At 34.2% G+C, this 23,597-nt stretch overlaps 2 protein-coding genes across 3 annotated transcripts in view; both read left to right on the forward strand.

Annotated features, from left to right (window-relative positions):
- Window positions 1-2,385: 2,385 nt before the first annotated feature.
- LOC119070031 (LIM domain only protein 3-like) overlaps window positions 2,386-23,597 on the forward strand; it is a 34,940-nt gene continuing 13,728 nt past the window's right edge. The window contains exons 1-2 of one of the 2 annotated variants that reach the window (XM_037174317.1): window positions 2,386-3,050; window positions 7,963-8,071. In XM_037174317.1, the coding sequence (XP_037030212.1) occupies window positions 8,009-8,071 (63 nt within the window). In that variant the 5' untranslated portion in view covers window positions 2,386-3,050; window positions 7,963-8,008. The remainder of the gene's footprint in view (window positions 3,051-7,962; window positions 8,072-23,597) is intronic. The other variant, XM_037174318.1, reaches the window with a different exon arrangement.
- Window positions 11,604-12,519, forward strand: LOC119070032 (uncharacterized protein y4hQ-like). The gene is made up of 2 exons (XM_037174319.1): window positions 11,604-11,857; window positions 11,916-12,519. The coding sequence occupies exons 1-2, from the start codon at window positions 11,720-11,722 to the stop codon at window positions 12,423-12,425; spliced, it is 648 nt and encodes a 215-aa protein (XP_037030214.1). The 5' UTR covers window positions 11,604-11,719; the 3' UTR covers window positions 12,426-12,519.

The raw sequence follows: 23,597 nt of genomic DNA on the forward strand, positions 1-23,597 counted from the left end.
TTCAAAGTTTTTTTTTTGGCGCAGTTAGATTTTCCGAATTTTCCAAATCGTTTAAGACTTTTCCGACTTTTCTTCAAATTGTTGTTTAAAATTTAAGGTTAAAGTTAAATAATTTCTTATGGCCCGTCATTGGGAAATGACAGAACAGTTTCCCGAAAATGCATGGAAAATTTTATTACAAAAATTCACCGAAAAAATTCAAAGAAACTCACCTCTTATGCTTACAATTGTATTCGGGCATAGTCTCTAGGTCGCCAAGGCATATTTGAACACTAAAACACTTTTTACTCGATGCAAAAACAAAAAGTTTTTTTTGTTTTGTCGCGACAAGAGTGTCACAGTTGTGTCGAAATATTTTCTGTGTTTTATCGCGACAAAACAAAAAAAAAACTTTTTGTTTTTGCATCGAGTGAAAAGTGTTTTAGTGTTTAAATATGCCTTGGGGACATAAAGAGACGGTGCACGAATACAATGGAAAGCATCATGGGTGAGTTTCTTTGAATCTTTTCGGTGAATTTTTGTGATAAAATTTTCCATACATTTTCGGGAAACTGTCCTGTCATTTCCCAATGATGGGCCTTAAATATGTTCCGCAGTAAAAAATTCTTTTTTGTTAATATTGTTCTGTATATCATTTGCTACAATTTTGCCGAAGAAAGTAAAATTGTATTTTACAAAATGTAGGCGCCATATTAATTTTTCATGAAAAAATTCCATGGTTTCGCATAGGATTTTTAGACCGGTTTTTTGGTATTTTTTTTGATTTTCTTGTTTAGATTGCTTTGAAATCATAAGAAATACATAGAAACACAAAATTTACGTCTTTAAACATTTTTAAAATGTCATTTTTGTCAATTTTTCAATATCGATTTTCGATTTCTACGCCGTCAGGAAAATTTGAACCACCCTAACATGCTTGTGATGGAGTACACAACTCCAAAATGATTTGCTAGCTAAAGGAGAAAGCTAAGGAAATTATTTTGGTATATCATTGGTATTTGAAGAGACATTATTTTATTTCATTAATTAATTTCCTAATTTCCTAATAATCGAAGGAGAAACAATAGGCGAAGTTGAGATCTTCTGTTATCTGGGAAGTTCCTTAAAAAGCGCGACAAGCTTTGATCTATCAACAATATTTGAAATTCGACACAACTAACGAGAAACTTGAAGCTGACATTCTTCAAATCAAGTCGCATCTCAATATTACTTTACGGCTGCGAAACTTGGAAAATGACATCGATAATCGAATCTGAGGATACACTGGCCAGAAAAGATTTAAAACATCGAGTTACAAATTCGAGAAAGTGAAAGTGATGACCAAACGTCGGATATGGAAAACCCACAGAGAACGCGAAAATAAGGGTAGGCCGAAAATCACGTGGAGACGAACAGTCGTCGGTGTTCAGGAATTTCGCGCCGTGTCATTCACAGTAACCCACAAAGTGACATTTTCCTTATACAGATTGTGTCATTTTGTCAATTATTGTGAATGACGCGGAGCGAAATTCCTAGCAGTCGTGGCATTCTCCTAATCTATTCCTTCGATTGCATTATTTTGGTAGTAGGACATTTCTACACGGTCTAGAAAATTAGTAATTCCGCCCTAAGAACGCTAATGTCGTTTTTTGAACGATAAGACAATATTTGTTATGCCACTCAGCATCATAATATGCAAAATTTGCAATTTTAGATCACTCTGTGGCATAAAACGTTGTATGAATCTCGGTGCAAAGTACTTTATTAGGCTCCTGATGTGTATTATGCCTCACAGCCTGCGGCCTCGTGTCATAATTACACATCTAGAGCCTAATAAAGTACTTCGCACTGGATGTCATAAATAACTAAAAAAATTTGACGATATTGTCGCCTTGGGCGAAATTTTGTCGAACGGTAACATTGTTTTTTATGAACATAGCCCCTTTGATCACTGCACCACATATCACAGGTTTTGACTCTTAAAATGATCTGACGATTTACCTAAAATTAGACGAATTAGGCTCAACGACCAATCAATTATTTGATTTCTTACAGCATACGTGTAATCGACATTCGCATTTCTTTAATGTTACATTTGTTCTACATTTTCTTTTTTTTATCTTAGACAGACTATCGGTTTTCCAAGTAAAGGTTATCAGTATATAAACTTAAAAATAAAATAATAAAAAAAACACGAAACTCGTACAAAAAAACCATTGGAAGAGAGCACATGCAACATCCTACCCGCCTCTTTGTCGAATTTATGTCGGAGTGTGCTCACATTGTACACAGCTGAGCAAAGTATCATCCCCTTTAACGAAAATTCTCTCACCGAACCAACCCTTCTCTAATTTCTGTACGAATTCACATTGTAATTAGGATATGAAACAAACTAACGTTCGTACGAAAAACAACCCAAAATTTGTGAGATCTCTCTTTTTTTTCTTCCTCTTTTTTCGGTGTGTGTATATGTCGGTTGTTTGTTGAGTATCAACATGTTATGCTGTGCATATCTAGTGTGACAGCCTCTTTTCGTTTAAGGCAAATGAGAAAATATATGTCTACTAAAATGTTACTATAAAAGTATATAGAGCCGGCAGTCAGTCGACGTTAAAACGTCGAACCGTACGGTAAAGCTTTGAGCAAGAGTATACGTTCCGTGAGAAATTGAATGAATCGCACGTTTTTCTTGTGTCATAAATATTGAAGAATATAATACGCAAACCACGTACAGTGTGTTGATGTGAATTTACCGGTATATTTTTTCGGTTGATTTTTTTCCCTCTGTGTCTAAAGAAGGGTCGCTGATTTGTTTGATATAATTCAAAGGGGGTTGATGTGATTTAATTAAAAAAAATATTATTCAAGTGGCGGATAATATAAAGTCATTCTTTGGAAACGATCGAAATAAAGGTGTGTGGAGTGGAGTAGTGGTAAAAATTAACAGAATTGAATTCAATTGGAATGTAAAGTGGATTTTATTGGCCGAATTTTTGTGTAAAAAATTTATTTTAAAATCAGTGGAACGTTGGTGACGACTGGACGAATACTTTATTCGAATTAAAGTGACTGTAAGTAAATAAAATTGACATTGTTATGAATGACTCTTTCCCACTCACATTTTCCAATTAAATAAAAATAATTTCTTGATGGAAAGTCTTATCGACAAATTTTTGTGTACAATAAATTGAAAAATCTTTCAAACTTTCCCTGCTCTTTAATAAGTCTTGAGATATGATGAGTTAGATAGCCTCGAAGAGCTTCCTCATTGTGAATTTCAACCTTGAATCAACAAATAGACCTTTCGTTTTTATTTTGCTAAATTTACAATTTTTGTTTCACTAACGAGAACTTGGAAGGTGCCTGTGGTCCGTCTAGTTTAAATGTCTTACGAGTTTCGTCAAAAACACAATTCACAGTAATTAAGAGAATCCGTTAGTAAACCTTAAAACTTAATTCCTTTGTAATCTGATGTCACAAAAGACGTCCTTTCCTCCTCCTCGTCAACGTATTTCCAGCACAAACAACATTGAGAGTCGTACTTTTCCAAACGCCACTAAAACCTCTCTTCTTTCCTCTTTCTGCATGGTCCCTGTCTGTTGGCATGAGGTATGGTCTGCCGGTAATATAATTTCTTGAATCACATTGGTTAGCTATGGCCCTAACATTTAGAGATATATAGAAAATCTATAAAACAATTTTGAACTCCATCTAATTTAGAGAATCTTTAAGATTATTTTAGATCTCAATGATTCAAGTACTAGACCTCGAATCTATAATTTTAAATTATGACCCATGCTAATCTCCAATATCAGGTTCTGACAATCGTACGGTACGGGTCAATTTAAGGACATGCCTTTGCTTTGACGTTTAGGTTCGAAATCCGTCAATGATCCACGGCAAAATCTTCAAGTCTAACATTCACATGTGGTATATCAATCATTTTTATCCATTAATTAAAACAAAATCCAAAAAAAAAACGAAATTGTAATTGCACAACATCCCCACATATATGTATACAACATTTACAATGTTTCTCTCCCGAATGTGTAAATAATTCTAATTTAGATGTTTACGGTCATCCATCAAACTGTTAAAATCAAATCAGAGAAAACATTTTAATATGTGAGCCCATAGTGAGTGGTGTATAGAGAAAAAATGTATCACCCTTCGTACATAGTATATATGCGTATGGTTTGACTATACAAAATAATATATAATTGAAACAAACTTCCGCCGAACTCCAAAAGCAATCAAATTTCCATATTCATGATGTTTTGAGGGTTTCGTGTAATTTACCGTAAAAATATTTGTGAATTTTTTTTTGGCTATGAAGTCGTTTCGAATTCCCGTTTCGAAAAAATGATTTTAATAGATGTCTAAAGGGATGATTTCGTTATTATTTTTGTGTTTTTTGGTTTCACATACCGGACTCGGTTGATTTCTAATCAGTCGATGATAGACCCGGGCGCCGGCGCCAGCCGCGCCGATAGCCGCCGAAAAAAGAGCTGAAAATGATGTCGCCGCCGCCGAATAGTATAAATCGGCTAGCCGATCAGCGCCGCCGCCGATAACATTCGAAACACTACGCCGCCGCCGCCGCCGGTTGTTTTGTTTATTACTTTTCGGCGCAATTTGCCAATGTTTCTATTTCATTTTCTAATCAAAACTATTTGTGAAATATGCTTTTGAAAGTTTTCAACGACTTTTTTGAGTTTTTGTACGTTTTTCAATTGTAAAACTTTTATTAAATATTGGAAAAATTATGAAAAATAGTTGCCAAATATAAGGTCCGTCAAATGAATGTTAGAAGCTTCTTTCATTCATACACCACCCACTTGGATTCTTAAAACTCCATTTGGATGTGTTTCTGTATCCCATGTGTCAAATGAGAGAGTTAATAGTTGGAAATTTTATATGCTATCCCTGCTTAAGGTTTTTAATTTCGCTTGCAAATTACTCGTAGCATATCCCTCTATCATTTTCAATAAAAATATCCCATGTTCACGATTTTATTTATAGATTGTGGAAATTGTTTTCGTCACTACCGCAAAAATCAGCGATGGCTCTGCTTTCGGGTCGGTCTTTTGAGATACGAAATTTAAAAATCATTTGTTAGGAAATTAAATTTTCGATCACATTTTCCATGAAAATATTGGTCGGTGAAGTGACAGAAGTGACCGACCTGCCGACAGCGTCAATCATTGACAGTCCTGTGAAATAGTGCTCAAATCCATAATCTATTTTGCCAATTTATCTTTAATTTGAGGATGACTAATTCGGTAGCACTTTTTTAGTTTTGTGTAAAAGCAAAATAAAATGATCGAGTCTGGTTTTTGACAATTGAATTTTAATTAAAAAATGATAAACGCATGCGATTTTTTATTTGTACACCTTCCACAGTCCACAATGTTATTTAAGTTGTGGATCGTGGAATGTGTACAAATGTAAAAGCGCAGCACTTTAGCAAAAGTTGTCAATCAAACCAAATATAAACGGCGGAAAAAGATTGTTTTATAGTACACTGTTGTATGCGAATAGATGAAGATTGGTTCATGTTGTTTGTGTAATAATATACAGATGGAAACACTGCTTAGGGGGTAAAAAATTTCAGTTTTAGTATGTTGCTCAGTCTGCATTGCTTGATGTTTTGTGCAAGGCAGAGAAATGATAAGTTAGTACGCCTGTGGCGAAATAGAAGGAACATTGGAATGACAGTTGGCTTCTATGGAAGAGAATGTGAGAGAGTTCCATACAAATTCTCTCACATTCTCTCACATTCTCTCCCATAGAAGCCAGCTGTCATTCCAATGTTCCTTCTATCTCGCCACAGGCGTACCAACTTATCATTTCTCTGGTGCAAGGTAGATTATATCAGTAGGGCTCAAAAATCGATTTGCCATTTTCTGCTAAAACAAACAGCGTAACCCCTGTATTTTCAAAATCTTCAATTTGAAATGAATGTTTGGCAATATGTAAAAAGCAAAAATCAAAACCACCTGAGCGGTGGCCATCCGTGGACAATGCGAAAACAAATTCCTTCATCTATCTACAATTCCTGCATTAGGCTTATCTAGAAACATTAACACCAACCAAAATGTAGTTCTCTCTTCTCTTGTAAAGAAAACATTTTTAACTTAAATTTTAAGATCGAAACGAATTTTCCTTACACATCATTTTTTGTTGAGCGCCGGTTCTCAGCCGATAGCGCCGCCGCCGCCTATATATAATTTGGCTTACGCCGCCGCCGAATTTTGAAGAAACGGCTCAGCCGATTTCAGCCGCCGCCGATATTCTAGAAAAAAATTGCAGCCGCCGCCGAAAAATATAGACCGGCGCCCGGGTCTAGTCGATGATGAAAATTTCAACAGTAAAAAAATGTAAATATTAATTCAGTAGAGCTAATGTTAAATTCGTCGCTGTTATGTCGAACGATTCAGTGAAAAAAAAAACATTAATTTGTATTTGATGAATGTCTATGAATGTCTGGCATTCATAGACACCTGTTGCTGGTATAATATTATATATGTTTTAGTCTGAGCATATCCAGAGCAAATATATCTCTCATGTGTTTGTTCATGTGTTATACTGTAAATCGCAACTGTTTTTTGTTTTGTTTTCAAAAACAAATTCAATTGAATAATTAGCCTTCGGTACGTTATTGTTTGAAGTAAGTGGATAGGGTATAGGGTATTGACAAAGCGTGTGCATCCTGCATGCGTAGAATTTCTTTTTATCGTACATAATCACTTGGAGAGCAACACGTCTAAGTTGTCATACATGAGATATTAAGTTTTTACCAATGGAATGCGTATCGCCATGACAGATAGTCATTGAATCTTTTACCTCATTTGTTCAACACATTGCTCGGCTTAGTGCTTAACGCACATTATCCAACGTAACCCATCGGTAGCATGCTTTTTCACGCTGTCGTTGTTTTCGGTAACATTTGAGTCGCTAAAATCGCGACAAATTAAAAAAAAATGCGAATTCCTAGTTCGTGCCTACCAGTTCCCTGCTAGAAGTAAGAAAATCTTGCCTGTTCAGTTTTAGCCCGTGTCCCTTTTCCATACAAGTAACGAGCCAAAAAATGGATTTTCGGCCCTTTGCATGTATAAAGTTCTATACCTGTCTTGGTCGATTGATCGTATTCACTTTCGCTTCTCTCGGGCTGCCCCCAGTGAAATTGCCTAAAATCGATCGTCTAGCACTTGAGAGTCGAAGTAATAGTATGTTGTGTTACAAGTATTGTAATGTAATATGAGCGGAGCGAGTAAGGAAAATTGGGCCGTGTGCTGAAAAAATCAACATTACAATATCACATCAAACGGGTGCTGAAATAAGTCACTTTACAACACTAAATGAGTGCTGAAAAAGGGCGTATTTCAATTCTAGGTGTCACAATAGTTATTTACGTATGTGAAATAACTATTACTTTGACACTCTAGTGCTGCGCAGGACGCAACTACAATATTTTAAAAATAGAAACGTCCGTTGATCGGTGAATTTTTGCGCGCAACTAATTGCAATCGTAATTTCTGTGCACGTAAATTATTTTGACAAAGAGAGCATAAATATATTTAGACAAATCTATGATGATTAAATGCTGATAATAATTATCAAACATAGGAATGTTGGCGCCTCTGTGCTGACAGATCACAAATCTTTCTGACTAATTAAAATATTTTTACGAGTAATTTATAAGCACTTAGTGAATTAGACTTTTTATTTTTACGATCTGTGTAAACTGTTCAGCATCGCTTTGCACGGAACGAACAAATAATTGAAAAAGAAAATGTAACGGCTATGTAGACCCGGACGATTACGTAGAAACCGATTCAAAATACTTCTCACGTACAGATTCTACAATATTGCTACTCGATAACTCATCACAAAAACTGAAAATTACCAATAGTATGCAAATTTTATCTTTCCTTTCTCACACAAACATAGAAATCGTTTCTATAGAAGCCCATCTTTCAGATATGCACAGTGTTAATAGGCAGCTTACGAGGAAAATTGCTATTGAATGGAAAGTGAAAACGAGCCCGAATACGCCAGGAAACTGTCTGCACGACGGAAGGATTTAAAGGTATTGAAATAGAAAACTATCATTAAGCCATCCTACCAAATTTCTACTTACCTATGTCTTCATGATCAAAAGTAACATTGCTAATAGTATGCCAAAATTTTATTTCTGCATTTTAAAGCAAATTATCGATATATTTAGTGATTCTTTGGCCAAGATTGGTCAAGATCTCAATACTAAATCTTTTACTTCATTAGTTTTAACGTGCATTATCAGACACTTGCCATAAATAAATGAATAAACGTCTCTGAAAACACGAAGGCGTCGTTCATAAACGATGTTCGATTCTCTCTCTATTTTCCCCAGATGAGGTGTTTCTCAGACCTCATGACAATAGAGCTATATGATATTGTGTCCCCATCCGATTCTGAAAGAAAGCTGATGTCTTTTGTGATCGATGCCTAAGGAATACTTCTGCCTTACCCAATCTACCACATAAAGCCGTGGTACTTTGTATGCTGAAGAAAATGAGGTACTTATCGGTAATGGTTGCTTTTCATCGTTTCACCAATTTAATAAGGTGAGAGTCAATAAGGAATTAGCACAATTTAGATTCTTAAAAGAACCGACAGTTTTGCTCCCAAAAGTCTATTCGGTTAACAGACCACCTATTATCGTCCAGGAACGTTGTATGGCTAATATTACATTTTCTATATCTCCATTCTGAAGACGACGTATAATGAACAAACCCCAGCACTCTGTGTACGAGTTTAAAAATCAACAATTACACAAATTTCACAAGTAGATCACACATAAATCTATGTGTACTAATAATTCATCATCTTATAGCACATCTCACCGCACTCTCGTCGCATGTGTAACTCATATCGTTGTATAATAATAATAATAATAATATTTGATAATGTAAAAATAAATGAATATATCAGTGATGAGTGTGACGGCTTTATTTTAAACAATTTTAAATGAAAATTAATTTTTCAAAATAAAAAAAAATCTCTTTACTCGCAGATAAGATATTTTCTGTAAAGATTCATGAATGAAACAAAATTTGAACAATTTTTGAATTTATTATTGTTGACATAGAAAAAAATCACAGATTTGTGTATACGTACGACTATATCATCTACAACAAATTTCAGTGTAATCTTAAAGCAATAATAACAAAAATTCTAATCTACGAATTGTTTTTACAAAATTATAATTCACACATTTCACACATAGACACACACTCTCATTTTACACTTGGCTTTCATATTTTTAATTTTTTTTTTCACATTTTGTTCAGAGACTTAAGATTAATATATTGAATAACATGATGTTCCGTTTATGTATCATATGTACAAAATAACAACAAATATAAATTGAAAATAAAATTAATTATAAATTTTATAAAAACAGGCGAAAAAAATCATAATATTGGTTTCGATTATGGAACCATATGGTGTAATATACGACTCGTTTCAAAGTTTAGCTTTATCCATTTTTGTTCGTAAATTTGAGAATTTTGTTGAACAAAATATTTAAACGTAATGAAGATTCTTGAATCTGTTGAAAATGTTATTAATTAGCAAAAATAAAATAATAATTTGTCGGTTTTCACGGTACTTTTTAATTATGTCAATAACAAAACCAAAAATTTACATTAAGTTTACAGAATTACATGTCTATAACCCATAGAGTTACACTCGAGAGGTGGCATGGTGGCGCTGTCGATCAAAGGAAGCCACAAAATTATTTGGGAAACCAGACATGTTCAAATAATGACAGCGCCACCTTGGCACCTCTCGAGTGTAACTCTATGCTATAACTAGATTGAACAAAGGAAATAAGTAAAAAAATGTGAACAAAACATGAAATATGGACGACGATTCTGGTATTTTCGTAACTCGTAATATTCGTAACTTGACAGTTGCGTGTATAAAATTCCATAAGAACTGTCAAGCTACAAATTCGTTAAGTTACGAACGTACAATCGCTAAACCGAACTGGTGTGCATACGTTATTTTGCACCAGCTGGTTCTATTTGGACCAGCTGGTGAAAAATAACGTATGCACAACAGTTCGGTTTAGCGATTGTATAAGAATTGAGGTCCAAAATTCAAATAATAGGCCTCCACGATTGACCACTGCGTTACGGATCCAAATGAGAGGCCAAATTCCAGTTAAAGAAATCTGTTCTTGTGCCTATTATGAGTCACTTCCATCGTACGGTAAAAACGAATTTTGACAGGCCGAAAACAACCGACCGTCATCCACAGAAGCAAACATAACCACAACTCAAACAAATTTGTTCATTAAAACTTCAAAGTGAGGTTGTGTCTCCTTCTCTGTGGATGACGATTGACATTTTGAATGGCCTTGGAAGAAACCTGTTGGAGTGCGTTGGTTGTTGCTTATAGTGTTTACATCGTTTTCATAGAATTATTGAGCTTTCTCTTTTTTTTGAAACGAGTCATATGTAGAACAAACATTAAAATATTTATCTTAATTTAATTAGATGGCTTTTTAATTGTTTTTTTTTTTTAATTTCCTTTCGTTTATTTCATTTTTTTTTCTTCTGGCTAATCAGTCCGATGTTAATTATTAGCGTTAATTACATTGCTGACATTTGATTTATAAATAAGTATATCGTACAACGACGAGATGAACCGCTTTATATACATTTTGTACACAGATTTAATATTCTCTTATCGCTTCTACAGAAACAGTTTTTGTTATTCAGAAATTTCGTGACTAGTACTATTCGATGTGGGTCCTACATGTCAAAACAAAGTGGCGCTCCAGCACTATAAATGTCACAAAATTTAAAAGAAAAAATAGATTTTTTTTAAGTCTTGTAGATTGTGATTTGAAAGATAATTTAGCACGGATGAGTAAACGTCTGGAAACTATGTGTAGACTAGCCATACACAGAGACAGGTGTCAAAATGAACTATTATTTTTGTTCACCCATTTCCTAACTTATTACGGATTTCATAATATTGCGTTCTATTTTTTGGTGATATTGCAAAGAAGTTGGTTCACAGAAAAAAGAGCGAAGCCGAAATGTAACAGAATTATACGAAAATCTATTACATTTGAGCTAAAGTTTCCAAATAATATAGCACTTCTCGATTACGATTACAAACTTTAGATATAATTGGAAGTTCGTAATAAATTATGTGACACACCGTGGAACAAGTAAAAGTGCCGTCAACATTTTGTTTCTATTTTTCTGATCCTTCTCTCATGTCCTTACAACGAAAGTATACATCATTTTCATGACCTTGTATAAAAGCCAGACACGATCCCAAGGACCCTTCGAAACGAAAATCGCCTGTAAAACATTTGGTAGAACTGTACTACAGAATGTAGCCACTAACTAGACGGGGTATAGGATATTAAAAATTGCAGAATTCAATTTCTCCCAAAAATTATAGAAACTTTACGAATAATCTTAGTAAAACGATTCAAAACCAAGCAATTTTCCATCAAATGACAAAAATATAAGATAATCGTTTAAACATTCAAAAGTCCCACTCTCCACACACACGCACGTGTTTGACATATGATTAGGCTTTTCATTTTTGCGTCATATAGACGCATACTTTTCTTCAAATTCTGTCGATAATTCGCATAGTGTGTTGCGCGTGTGTTCTGATTAGTTGTTGTTTCTGGTGGTTTCAGAATAATTCCTTCTTGTGTCTTAAAATGTCTCTGAAATCAAAACCTACGATTCATCAATTCAAAATTGAATTGCTTGACACAGAACCAACAGTATGGCGACAGGTGTATGTACCGAGTACATTTGATATGTCCGATTTGCATGGGGCTTTAGTTGATGCAATGGTAACATTTATCACTTAAACTTCGAGCGTCCAATTCCTTTACAAACTATGCGTTTCAGGGTTGGGAAGACTATCACTTCCATGTGTTCAAAGTGCTTAACCTCAAAACGAAGAAAACCGAGTTTATTGGCCGACCAATCGAACATTTACAGAAGGGACCCGTGGACGGCCAAAACGTCCCTTTGACAAACTATTTCTCGAAGCCGGGACATACGGCAGAGTATTGGTACGATTTTGGTGACCGATGGGAGCATAGAGTGATGCTGCAAAAAGTTCTTCCGGCTGAAGACGGTATAAGTTACCCGGTTTGCATTAACGGAAGAATGGCTTGTCCGCCTGAAGACTGCGGTGGTACTGATGGATATAATAAAATCGTGCAGACGCTCAAAAACAAGTCTCATCCCGAATATGCTAGCACTGTTGATTGGTTGAAAAACTCTCATAACCGTACAGACTTTGATTTTGAGATTTTTCGGCCGGGCAACGTTCGTTTTCGACCGAAAGAGCAGCGAACATATACTTTTAACAATCCTTCCGAAGCAAACTTCTTCGATTGCATTCAAATGTAAAAAGTGAAATGTTCATTTAACGATATCCGCTTTCTGTTCTGTATTAAAACTGTATCGTTGATCGAAGAGTAAAACAAGTTTTCTCGTCAAAAAACAGAATGTTTGATTTTGATAGTGAAGCATGAATTTTGCCGAGTATTCCTTACAGGGCGCAGCAGGGGTGGGGATGGGGAAACAAGGTTTTCTGATAATCAGTTTTACCTTACTTCTAGAATTATGAAAAGTTCTGAACTTGCATTATGTTGCTCGCATCAGTAGCGAGCGAGAACCAAGGTTCTGAAAGAAGAGATGAAGACTTGAAGACATTCACGAAGACGATTGACACCGAAATTCCAACCAAATTTTTCCATTTGAAATTTTCATTAGATCAAAATGATATCTTCTTAGTCGATAGAAAATTCTGATGTCATCGTCTTCGTGATCAACTTAGTGGTGTCTGTGTCTTAACCTGTTTATTAGGAACCTTTACTAAAACTGCAGTAGTTTTACGAGATGTGTACGTGAATGTGGTTTTATGCGAGTAGTGTAGTGCATATCTAACAGGAAGAACGGAGTGTGAATGAGAATCTAAATTTTATCTCAGTATTCACATAGTGCAAAATCTAGTAATTCAATCATGTTTATGGAGTTATCAATTCAGTGTTGCTATCCAGGTCCTAATATGGCAACACTAAATTGCGGACGACGTAATTTTTGTAGGATTAATTTGAGGTAAGGTCACTAAGGTTTTCACAGAGAGATGTTAATATGACGACTGGGTTGTTTCGTATATTAGCATCCCTAAAGGTTTTCATAAACGAAATGCCATCAGAAAAGCTTCCATTGATACAGAAAATGTTTAAACAGTCCAAGCTTGTCCAAGCTATTTAGTTTCTCATATTTTGTTTAATTTGTTTCATTATCTTTGTCTGTTCGGTTTTTCTCGTTCTCACTGTTATAATCACTTATTATCACACTTATAATATGCGAATGGCGGGAGTGAACAATGTTTAAACAGAAAATTATAAAATATCTTCTCGTCATTTGGCACATAATTTTCAACAACATATAATTTAATTTTCCTAGTTTATTTTAATAAGGGTTGCGTGACCGATAGGGTTATACGTATATCGTTGTTACCAGAGTTTAAATTTCTTTTTCAACATTTTTAACAAGTTATTCCCGATATAAAAATGTTGAATTATATTTTTTTTAAATTAAAAACCTAAAGCATTTCAATGAGAGAGTGCCGTATTGGTGCGGTTACTGATGGTTAACTGAGGGTTGCGTGTCAACATTATATTTTTTTTACTAAACAGAGTTGCACCATTTCATAATTTTTTGTTGGTGGTGGTGGTGGTGTTGCATCGATTTGAAGACTCGTTCTTCGGTCTATATATTTCGTTTTCAGTGTTTTGATTTGCATAAGTTCTAACTATGTTTATAGTACACAGTACATAACCTTTAGTTTTATTTAACTTTAATTATACATTCGGATATAAGTTCACTGAGCTGAAATTTACAAGTATTAATCGGTGGATTAAAGTGCAATGTACCACCGATTTTCCGCATTTGATTAGAGTTACTTCACGTTATCATTTTTCTGATATTTTTACAATTTATTACACATATTCCTAGATTTTGTAATACTTAGTAATGCGACAAAATAACTCACTATGCCACTGTAGTTTATACTGACGTAAAATCAGTGACAAGTTTTGGAACCACTTTGCCAAGTTTTGCCTGATTTTCCCACAAAACATTTTTCGATTTCCCAAAAACAGTACTACTCTGTGAAGTTCGCGTATACACTTAGTATACACCTCGCAAAAACTGTGGTAAGTCATAATGCTTTTTCAACATTTAATCAGCGAAAACAAGTCATCTATCTGTACAAAAGAAATGCAGTGTCTACTGTGATTTCACCAGTCTCCGAATATTTTCTATGTTCATGCTAGAAGCAGTGCTGTGCTCCAGCCCAAGCTAATTTACATGTCACTGTTTTAGTCAGCATTCAACTGTATTAAACACTTATTACGATAGCTTAGTCCAGTCCTTATTAACGATCATATGCACGCCTGGCGGATTTACCATTTATTTACCCTATTATCCTCTAATTCCAATTAAAATGTGCAGTCGCTCAGTCTGTCAGCTGAAATATGTAGGTACAATTTTCGCTTACAAAAGTAACAAGTCGAAAAAGGAATATGGACGAGCCGTAATACAGCCGTATCAAATTTTCTTACAGTCTCATATACATCCGAGCATACATATTCAAGTTAAAGGGGACAATTTTTAAAATGCAGACAATAAAACGTCATCCCATATGTGTTTGGCGTGGATCAACCTAAATCTCAGAACACACATTGGAATAATACGTTCAATTATTCAAGTAAATTGTTCTGTCTCTCGATGTGCCTACCAAAAAAGAAAATTTTAGTTGAACGTTCGGAAGTTGATTTCATTTTATATTAGAGCGGGGAGGTTTAGAGACAAATGAATTTTCATCCTTTTTAAATTTTTTATAATTTTTGTTTGCTTTTTGCGAGAATTGCTTTTTTTCTGTTCGAATTTTACCATTAAATTTTATCCAAACAAATTCATTGCTGGAATATTTTTACGTTGAATTATTTAAGAGTTAATACTTGCTCGATTTTTATGGCCTTATCGGTGGGATGGGGGATGGAAACCGATGCAAAACTTCAAAAGGATTACTTTTCGAAAGTTTGTCTAGTAAAATATGAACACACTTTTGTTCTCACAGCAAAAGTTACATCTGTTAAGGTGTATTATACGGTTCAGGTGCATTTCAGGTTATATATACACGAAACAACCAACGAAATTTGCAAAAGTTCATATCAAAATATTTTGGGTTTGATATGTATGCCACATATAGCCAGGTTCATAAAAAAATACTTTGTACAACAAAGGAATTCTTTGTTGTTTCGTGAAAGGGTTTTGGTATCTCTAATGCGGTTGTGGTTGATCTTTTAAGTTATTTTCGAATTCACTTGTTACGGGAAATACTTCATTAACTTTACGAATATAACGAAAGGTAGACAATGGGAAAATTTGATTCCTTATCGTTCCCAATAGTATTGGAAAGGAAAGAGTTAAAGTTGAAACTCAGGAACGAGCAGTAGCACATACTTGTATTTGTTCCTCTTTGAATCTAAAGATTAATTGTACGGCCACATCTTGGTTGATGGTCGCCAGGAACATTATTTGAGTGGTAATTGTCACGTCTTATTCTTTTCAAGAACGTCACTATCTAATTAGGAAGTATGACTCGTACGAAAGAGTTTAGATTTTCCTTCCGTATTTACCAGATAGAAAACGTATGTTCGCAATCCTTAAATACCTTACTTGTTGGATACACAATCTTTTACTTTATTTTAATTAACATACAATTAACAATATAATTCAACACCACCAACCACCTGTTGGTTTCTTTATAAAGAATATCGTCGCTGTCGATAATATCCGATTCAACAATATGTCGGAATATTCAGTGTTCAGTCACAAAGGAAGTCTAAAAAGGAGTCTGAACTGAACTGAATATTATGTTGGAACACATTTTGATAATGAATTTCAATACAAAGTTTGCGTTCTTTGCCATTCCTCACCTCCTAATTCAATGGGAATTCCCTTTGGCCACTCAATAAATAGGGGTCCATTGTACTCAATCAACGCACTGACAGTGCTTTGACTCAATTGAAACATTCGTAGTGTTATACAATAAAAGAAATCATTTGCGTTGCCTGTCTATGCATTGCATTTAATTAACTATGCGACCTACCTTTTTCCAATTAATCTTAACGCTTGCCTAAACACGATAAAAACTTGTTAAGTCAAAACACTGCCATAAATTAAAAGCACTGGCTTTCAGGTTTTCTTTTCGACAATTCCACAATTTTGAACACGACATTTTTCCACCTAAATTCATACAACTTTCTTACCCTTAAACTATACTTATACTCAACGACAAATCCATTGCGTGAATTTAAATCTTTAATTTTCTGAATATTTCAAGTGTATTACTTGATTCCTCGTAAAAATATTATAATTCTGTCCAGGTTCATTCAAATGGTTTGATTTAATTATTTATTTATTTTTGCCGCTTTAATGACTGAAGTAAAACATATTGCTTCGAAGTCGGGGCTCAAAGAAAGCCACGAAGTTTTCTGTTAAATCATTTAAAGAACGGAGATAATTTTCAATACAAAATATTTGAAATGATTAGAAATAATTGACGTCGGCGCCATCTATATCCTAAGGAAATCAATTTTATGTTTAGGCTCTATAAAAGCTTTAATTGAAAATAGATGTCACTATTGTCAACTGTTTAAATCACATTTGATGATCACCACCTGTCCAAAAAGGGGCCTTTATTTCATTGGAATTACACTACTGGACGACCGTTAGAGCTCGAATAATTGACAAGGTAACCGAAACATTTCCATCCATTTTTATGACAGACATGCTAACATTTAAATAAATTTTACGAGCCTTTGCGAAACAAAACAAAATAATATTAAAATAAACCCATAGAAAACATGATTTAATAATTTATTATGAGTTTCCAGTTGCGTGATAATGAATTGTTTCGAGCGATTTTTATATTTTGTATGTATAAGGTAATGTTACAGCTGACGTTTTATGGAGGGTGAAATTACATAGCCTTTTAAAAGGATCATTAAAGTCAATTTCGAGAAAAAAAATTTTTTTAAAGGATAATTGACAATTAATATGGGTAGTTCGGATTTATTTATTAAAAGTTTTTTTAAGTTAATTGTCGTGATTGATCGAATAATTGGAATTTTTACATTAACGAAAAAGTTTACAGGACTCAGTGCATAGGCATAACCTTATCACAGAGACATTGGATTCAAGGGGCGTCAGTAACACTTAGACAAGAATTTACTTCAACTGTTTTCAGCTGTTTTTCACTCATTCAAACTAAACTGCTTGCACGTCTTTATATGAGTATAAGGAGAGAAATTTTCGTTGCAAAAGTGAACGAAGTGACTATCGTTCTTTTATGAACAGCTAGTAATCTGCTATCGACAATATCAACAAAACCAATAATAATGTACTCTGGCTAATCTCCATTTTTATAAGAAAATATATGTTCAACTAATGAAGTAGAAGATGATCATTCTAGCTCTGTTTACAAACAATATGCGGCACGACTCTTGCGAAAGAAAGTGTTTTTTATGTGATATGGGACTGTACACAAATTGCATAAACTTTTTTTTAGTGAGTTTGGAACCAAATGTTGTACGTTATTTGTGGACAGCCCCTAATACTTTCCGTTTGTAAAAGGTTAAATTGAAATAAATAAAATTTGTTAACGCATTTCTGGCTAGATTATGTCTTCGCATATTTAATTAAGAATTCCTTGGAGAATTTATTGTAACATCCTAAACATCCTGAAAAGACGCATAGACTAAATATTTATTTAATCGCGGCTGTCCATGGCATGACATAATTACCAAAGCTGTATTTAACACAGGCACACTTCTCTTAGCGTAGCTATGTATGTTCTAAATGGTTTATTAACATAACAAAAGTGCTAAATTTAACGCAGACGTACAGATTTAAAAACATCAAGAATTTTCAAATCCCGCTTCCGTTTATGATTAATTATCGCGTTCTGTGTGTTTGAGAAAGAAGAAAATGAGAGAAAAAGAAACCGTGTGTAATGCCCCAAGGATTTCCAATGTGCCTTGTTGATTTCACAAGAGTCTTTTATTTCACACACATGGATTTGCTTTCCAGTTTTATTTCATCATCCTCTTTAGTAACAACTTAAGGATAAATCATATATGTATTGCCCTCCCCGTGACATTTTCACGCTGTTTGCTTTTAATTGGTTTAAAGATTACTCTGACGGAATTCTCATTGCTGCCCAAGCATTTTCTTTTCTTAAATTTCCTATATGTCTCGATGAATACCAGAAAAATCTCCACTTATATTCGAAAAGTATAAACATAAAGGAAAAATGTTGCTGTGATAATTACGTTAATTATTCCAATTTCACACTTACAACCAGCCATTAAAAAGATATCTCTCAGCAAACTCATAAAATCATCATAATTTTTATTATCAAAGATAATAATTAACATATTAAACACTTCGCATTGGCATTCAGAAATCCTCTTATTTAGTAATGTGCCATATTATTTACATAAAAACCCATTTTACCAGCAACATAACGTGCACCCACCCACACACACAAACAGACACACCGTACAAATTATACATATCCGTAGTATAAAATGCTGCACAACATTTTAACCACTAATTAAAAGAAAACCCCAAGAGTGATGGTTTCAAAACACACATTAAGTCAAGTGGTCGCCTCTTTAACATTTCAAAAGAACGCATATGGTTAAGGATATGGTGGTTTGTTCGTTAAAAGATTATTCTTTGTGTTATTTTAATTTTTCGTATTTTCCATGCAAGAGATCTTTTTTTTTCTGGAGAAAAAAAATATTTTAAATAAAAAATAATGTCAGCATTCAGCATGTTTGGTTTATCGCTGCATGTGTCAATATTGCTCGGCGAGAGACCCTCTTCAATTCTGTTAATTTATTTAAAAAAAAAATCACTTTCTGAAGCAGTTACAAGTCACCCTTTGGGAAATAGTTATCTGCATTATATGCACCAAAATTCTGCAAATATAGAGACTTCAATATACAGTCGAGTATCTCAATTAAATCCATATAATGATGATGAACGGTAGATGGTGATGGCATTTTTATTTTAAAGGCAGGGTAAATTAAAATGATCGATTATGGAGACTTTTAGCGTATAGTGATTTGAAAAGAAGTATAAGACCTTATAACGAGCTTTCGAACAATTTGTATAACATTCACAATGTTTATTCAGTGTATTGAGCTTGCGTGCACTTTTATACTCGAGCTTATACGTGTGTGCATTGGAATTGTTAACAGATAATAAACCTCACAAATGTAATGAAAACAGTTCAAATGGTCGGAAAGACTATATTGGCTTTCGAATCACGACACACTCAAAATCGATCATTTTAATTTGAATTTACTTTATGATAGGTGATGAGTTTTGGCCAATGAGGTATTGATATAGTAAAATGTATTGTCACATAAAAATCTGCTCTAAAGGTCTAAAGAGATAAAACTAAAATAAGGGGCCTTCGTAACTGACCTGTGGTCCTTAATTTGTTCACACTTGAAAAAAGATAATACAATTACTGCTGAAAACACGCAGATTTTGCTACACGCAGACGGAAAGAGCTTAGAAATGTTTTCCTTTTACTTTTCTTCAACCCACCTGAAACCAGACTATAATATATCATACCGCGATGCCATAACAGTTAGAGTAATCTGCATGTATTTCGTACACTTTTCCATAAAACTTCTATTTTAGTAAAGGAAAAATTGAAGTTAATAAATTTCTTTGATTCCGTTACGGTTACAACGTTATTATGTTCAGATGTTGAACAGATGGCGCCCATTGCAACCGTTAGATCTCACATATAAGCCATAGGGAAGTCACCGACTCTGCACACCAATAGTCGAGAAATATTTACAACTACAATCAAAGCAACGTACTTCACCGAGAGTGAAGTTACCAGCGAATAATGCTGTCACTGCTGTCATTGAATCTGTTTCAAAGATGTGTGAGCTGCTAGTTTCAATGGCATTTAAAAAAAAAAGATTTTAATACAAGTTTTCGTAAATTTATATGTGAACATCGGTCATATCTATAAACATTGCTCATAAACGTAGCTTCCGGAGCCCGAAAAGATTAAAATTCTGGATTAATGAGAAAATAAAAAACCTATTCAAATTGTGCATAGATGGATTTTGAGCGTGGATTTTTTGCACTGGATTTTACCTCTGTAAGTGATTCAGTTTAATTAATTAGGTGTTGATTACGAAAAGGTTCTCAATTTCGTTTTCAAGACATTAAATATCAGTGAACTACCATTCACTTTCATTATATGCCGTTGAATGTCTACGAAACGAATTAGAAAATTTGTAATTCTTCGAGTCTCATTGACGAAACTATTTTTAAAAACAATTAGTAGTACATACTTTGAAATATTTCAAACTCAAAACTAACATTACGGAAGGTTATTGTTTGTTTCTCAAAAGTGTTGTCTCTGAAGTGTAGATCATAACACTAATAAATTGATTATAGTAGATTACATACTTGTGCGGAAAATAGTAGTTTTGAAGAGTGTAGAATTCGTATGTCAAAACAAAGATTTCCGCACAATTTTACCTCTTAAGTGCGGCGAAAGTGATTTTTTTTGCCCCCGCGTTTATTTTTCTTATTTTTCTACCGTTGAAAAATCCTAGTTCAATAAATTATATCAACTATCAACTAAGCGGATTAAGATTTCAAATAACTCAAAAAGCTACATTGCTTGATTGGATTACTTACCTACCATTGTAGTGACCAGTTGATTGATTTGACTAATTGATTTGTCCTTAAAGAGTAAAAATAAAAGAACCTTTCCGTGGTTTTCGAGTTGTAAAATTTTATTTCATTTTTCAGACATAATTCCGATGATGTATCAGCTGCAATTGAATCGGCATCAGAAGTGGAAATTTTAATGTGTGTAGTAATCTAGAATTCCAAATTTGCAGATTTGAAAATTTTGATATAAATTGAGGTGCGACTTTAGTATTAGATATTTCTTGTGTGACTCTAAACAAGAGTAGTTCACACAATTTTACATTTATTCATCATGCTAATTAATTTATAATTTTTAAGACAACTTAAAAGTATTTTACAATTGTAGACATCATCAAAAAATTGCCAATAACAGATGTAAAACTACAAAGTCTTTATATACAACTTCAAATTTTTTCATCAAATTTTTCGGAATATTTCCCAATCCGTTTTTTCTTTCTGAATGTAAATGCTAAGTTTTCAATCAAATTAAAATTTTCTGAAAAATCTTGGTTTTTACGATTTAAAATGTTGTTTACTTTTGTACAAAATAAAATTATTCCGAACGTGGTCGAATATTCCTTGAATTTTATTTCAACATGAAGAAAGTGGTCATTGCAACCCATTCTATTTAGCTCCACATTCTGTAAACTATTCAGTACTTTACGTTTTAAACCAGATTCCGAACAAATAAATTCTAGTGACTCATCGATGTTTGAAATAATTTTACGGAAGTTTAGGGTAAAAACGTCGGAAGGTTCATGGATAGATTTGTTAGATGAAGTTTCAAGGAATGGCCGGCATTCATCACAAAGAGTAGATTTAATTAATTTATCGAAAACAGTTGTAGATAGATCAGATATTGCTTGCTTATCAATCGCGGTTAGTTCCTTGTCGGAAAATTCTGGATCAAATATAATTGGGTCAATGTTTTGCCAGTCAATTTCATTATTTTCGAATTCAATGGACGAACTGTAATCCGGCTGATTATTTTGAAAGCATAAGATATTGTGGTTGTTTGGGCCGGTGTGGTTAAGGTGTTTTGAATTTTCGGGAACTGATTTTTGATCTTGTTTTTGATTCAAAATGTTTTTCTTCAAGAGTTGATTAATGTCCGTTAATAAAGGCGTCGCTACATCCGGTTCACAGTTTGATTTGACTGAATGTGCGATTGTATTAGTCATAAAAACTGTCGTAAACGCTGCGCGGAAATGGCTCGCAATGAGAGATTTTGCGTTGTGGCAACACGAACGGATGTTACCAAAGAAATTTTCCAAGCAATCTTGATTCATGTTCCTAATAGAAGCATAATTTAACGATTGCATAAACGACTCGTGAAAAGATGCGAAACACAAGACAAAGACAATCTGAACCGTTCGGCCGAAACAACGTAAATCATTTTTAGTATTGGCATTAAATATGTACAAGTTTGAGTTCCTCCAGAGCTGCAAGAATGCAATTTTCCGTGGAATTTAAAAACTCAATCTTGAAAAGCTTTTTAAGCAGTACTAGATACATTGAAGTTGTTTTGGCATAACAGTAACATACATACAGGACAGGACAAAACGGACGAACACTTTATACGATGAACACTAAATGACGTTTTGACTAAACACAGTAAATAAAAAGATCAAAGTATACCTCAGCGCAACCTTCTTCATATTCATATTCAAACACAGTCTACAGATCTCGATGTATCCCAAAATTGTAGACTGGAATTTCTTAAGTACTGATGTGGTGTGGGTCGGTGTTTTAGTTTTCTTATCAATCCATTGCATCGTTGCTATCATTTCTAGGGCGAAATTCCAGAAAGTGAAATGAACAGAATTCACAGTAACTGGACCTTTTAGTTCGTTTCTACCAACTTCACTCGAGCCATTTATGCTGTCAAAAACGTCGTTGAAAAACAGCAAAATATGTGCAGTGTCGGTCAGATTTTGTGGTAAGTCTTTGTCATGCGAGTATTTCAACATTGCATTTCCAACAGTTTCGCTAAAAATTTGAGTAGCGACACTAACTTTCATCTTTAACTTTTCCGGATTAATGTGTTCAGGAGTGATGTTTGGTAGTAACTTTGTGCTGGATTTATTGGCCCACTTGGAAAAACGTTCAACATGCTCCCACGACGCCATTCGCTTACGATTTTTATTGGTGTTACCATACTGACCACCTCCTCGATTTATATTCCACCTTTCAACAATCGTGTGTTCTAAATCCTTCGTCATCAAATTATTCCGAATTACTTTGATGAGGTGTGGTGGATCGTAGCAGTGTATGATCGAAGTGGTACCAACTGTATACGAAAGCAAACCAGTTAAAGGAATCTGCTTGGGTAAACCCGAATTAACTAGTTGTCGAATTGCAGCAGAGTTTACGGAAACTTGATCGCAGACCGACATCATCACTTTGAGACCTGATGAAAGAGGCGTAAACGAAAAGTTGTTAGTGACACAGGTTGCTCTCCAAATTTTTGGCGTGTAATTACCTGTCTCTAAGACGGCTTCTGTCATCAGTTTAATCAGTTCAACTAACTCGAATGACTTTAGTCCATCTGTGATGAAATAACCAATAGCTTGTTTCCAGGTGCTGTCGATGCTTCGAATCATAAAAGTTAAAGAATGGGTACCAAAGACTGGTTTCCGTATCGCCGCTAAGTCTACAAACCCATCGATCTCATCACGCGCTACATTGTAGTCTAAATGGGGTTTTAGACTTATTTCGTCCCATGACGTTGCACAACACTTTTCA

Source organism: Bradysia coprophila (genome assembly GCF_014529535.1).
Source record: "Bradysia coprophila strain Holo2 chromosome X unlocalized genomic scaffold, BU_Bcop_v1 contig_44, whole genome shotgun sequence".
Taxonomy (NCBI): Eukaryota; Metazoa; Arthropoda; class Insecta; order Diptera; family Sciaridae; genus Bradysia; species Bradysia coprophila.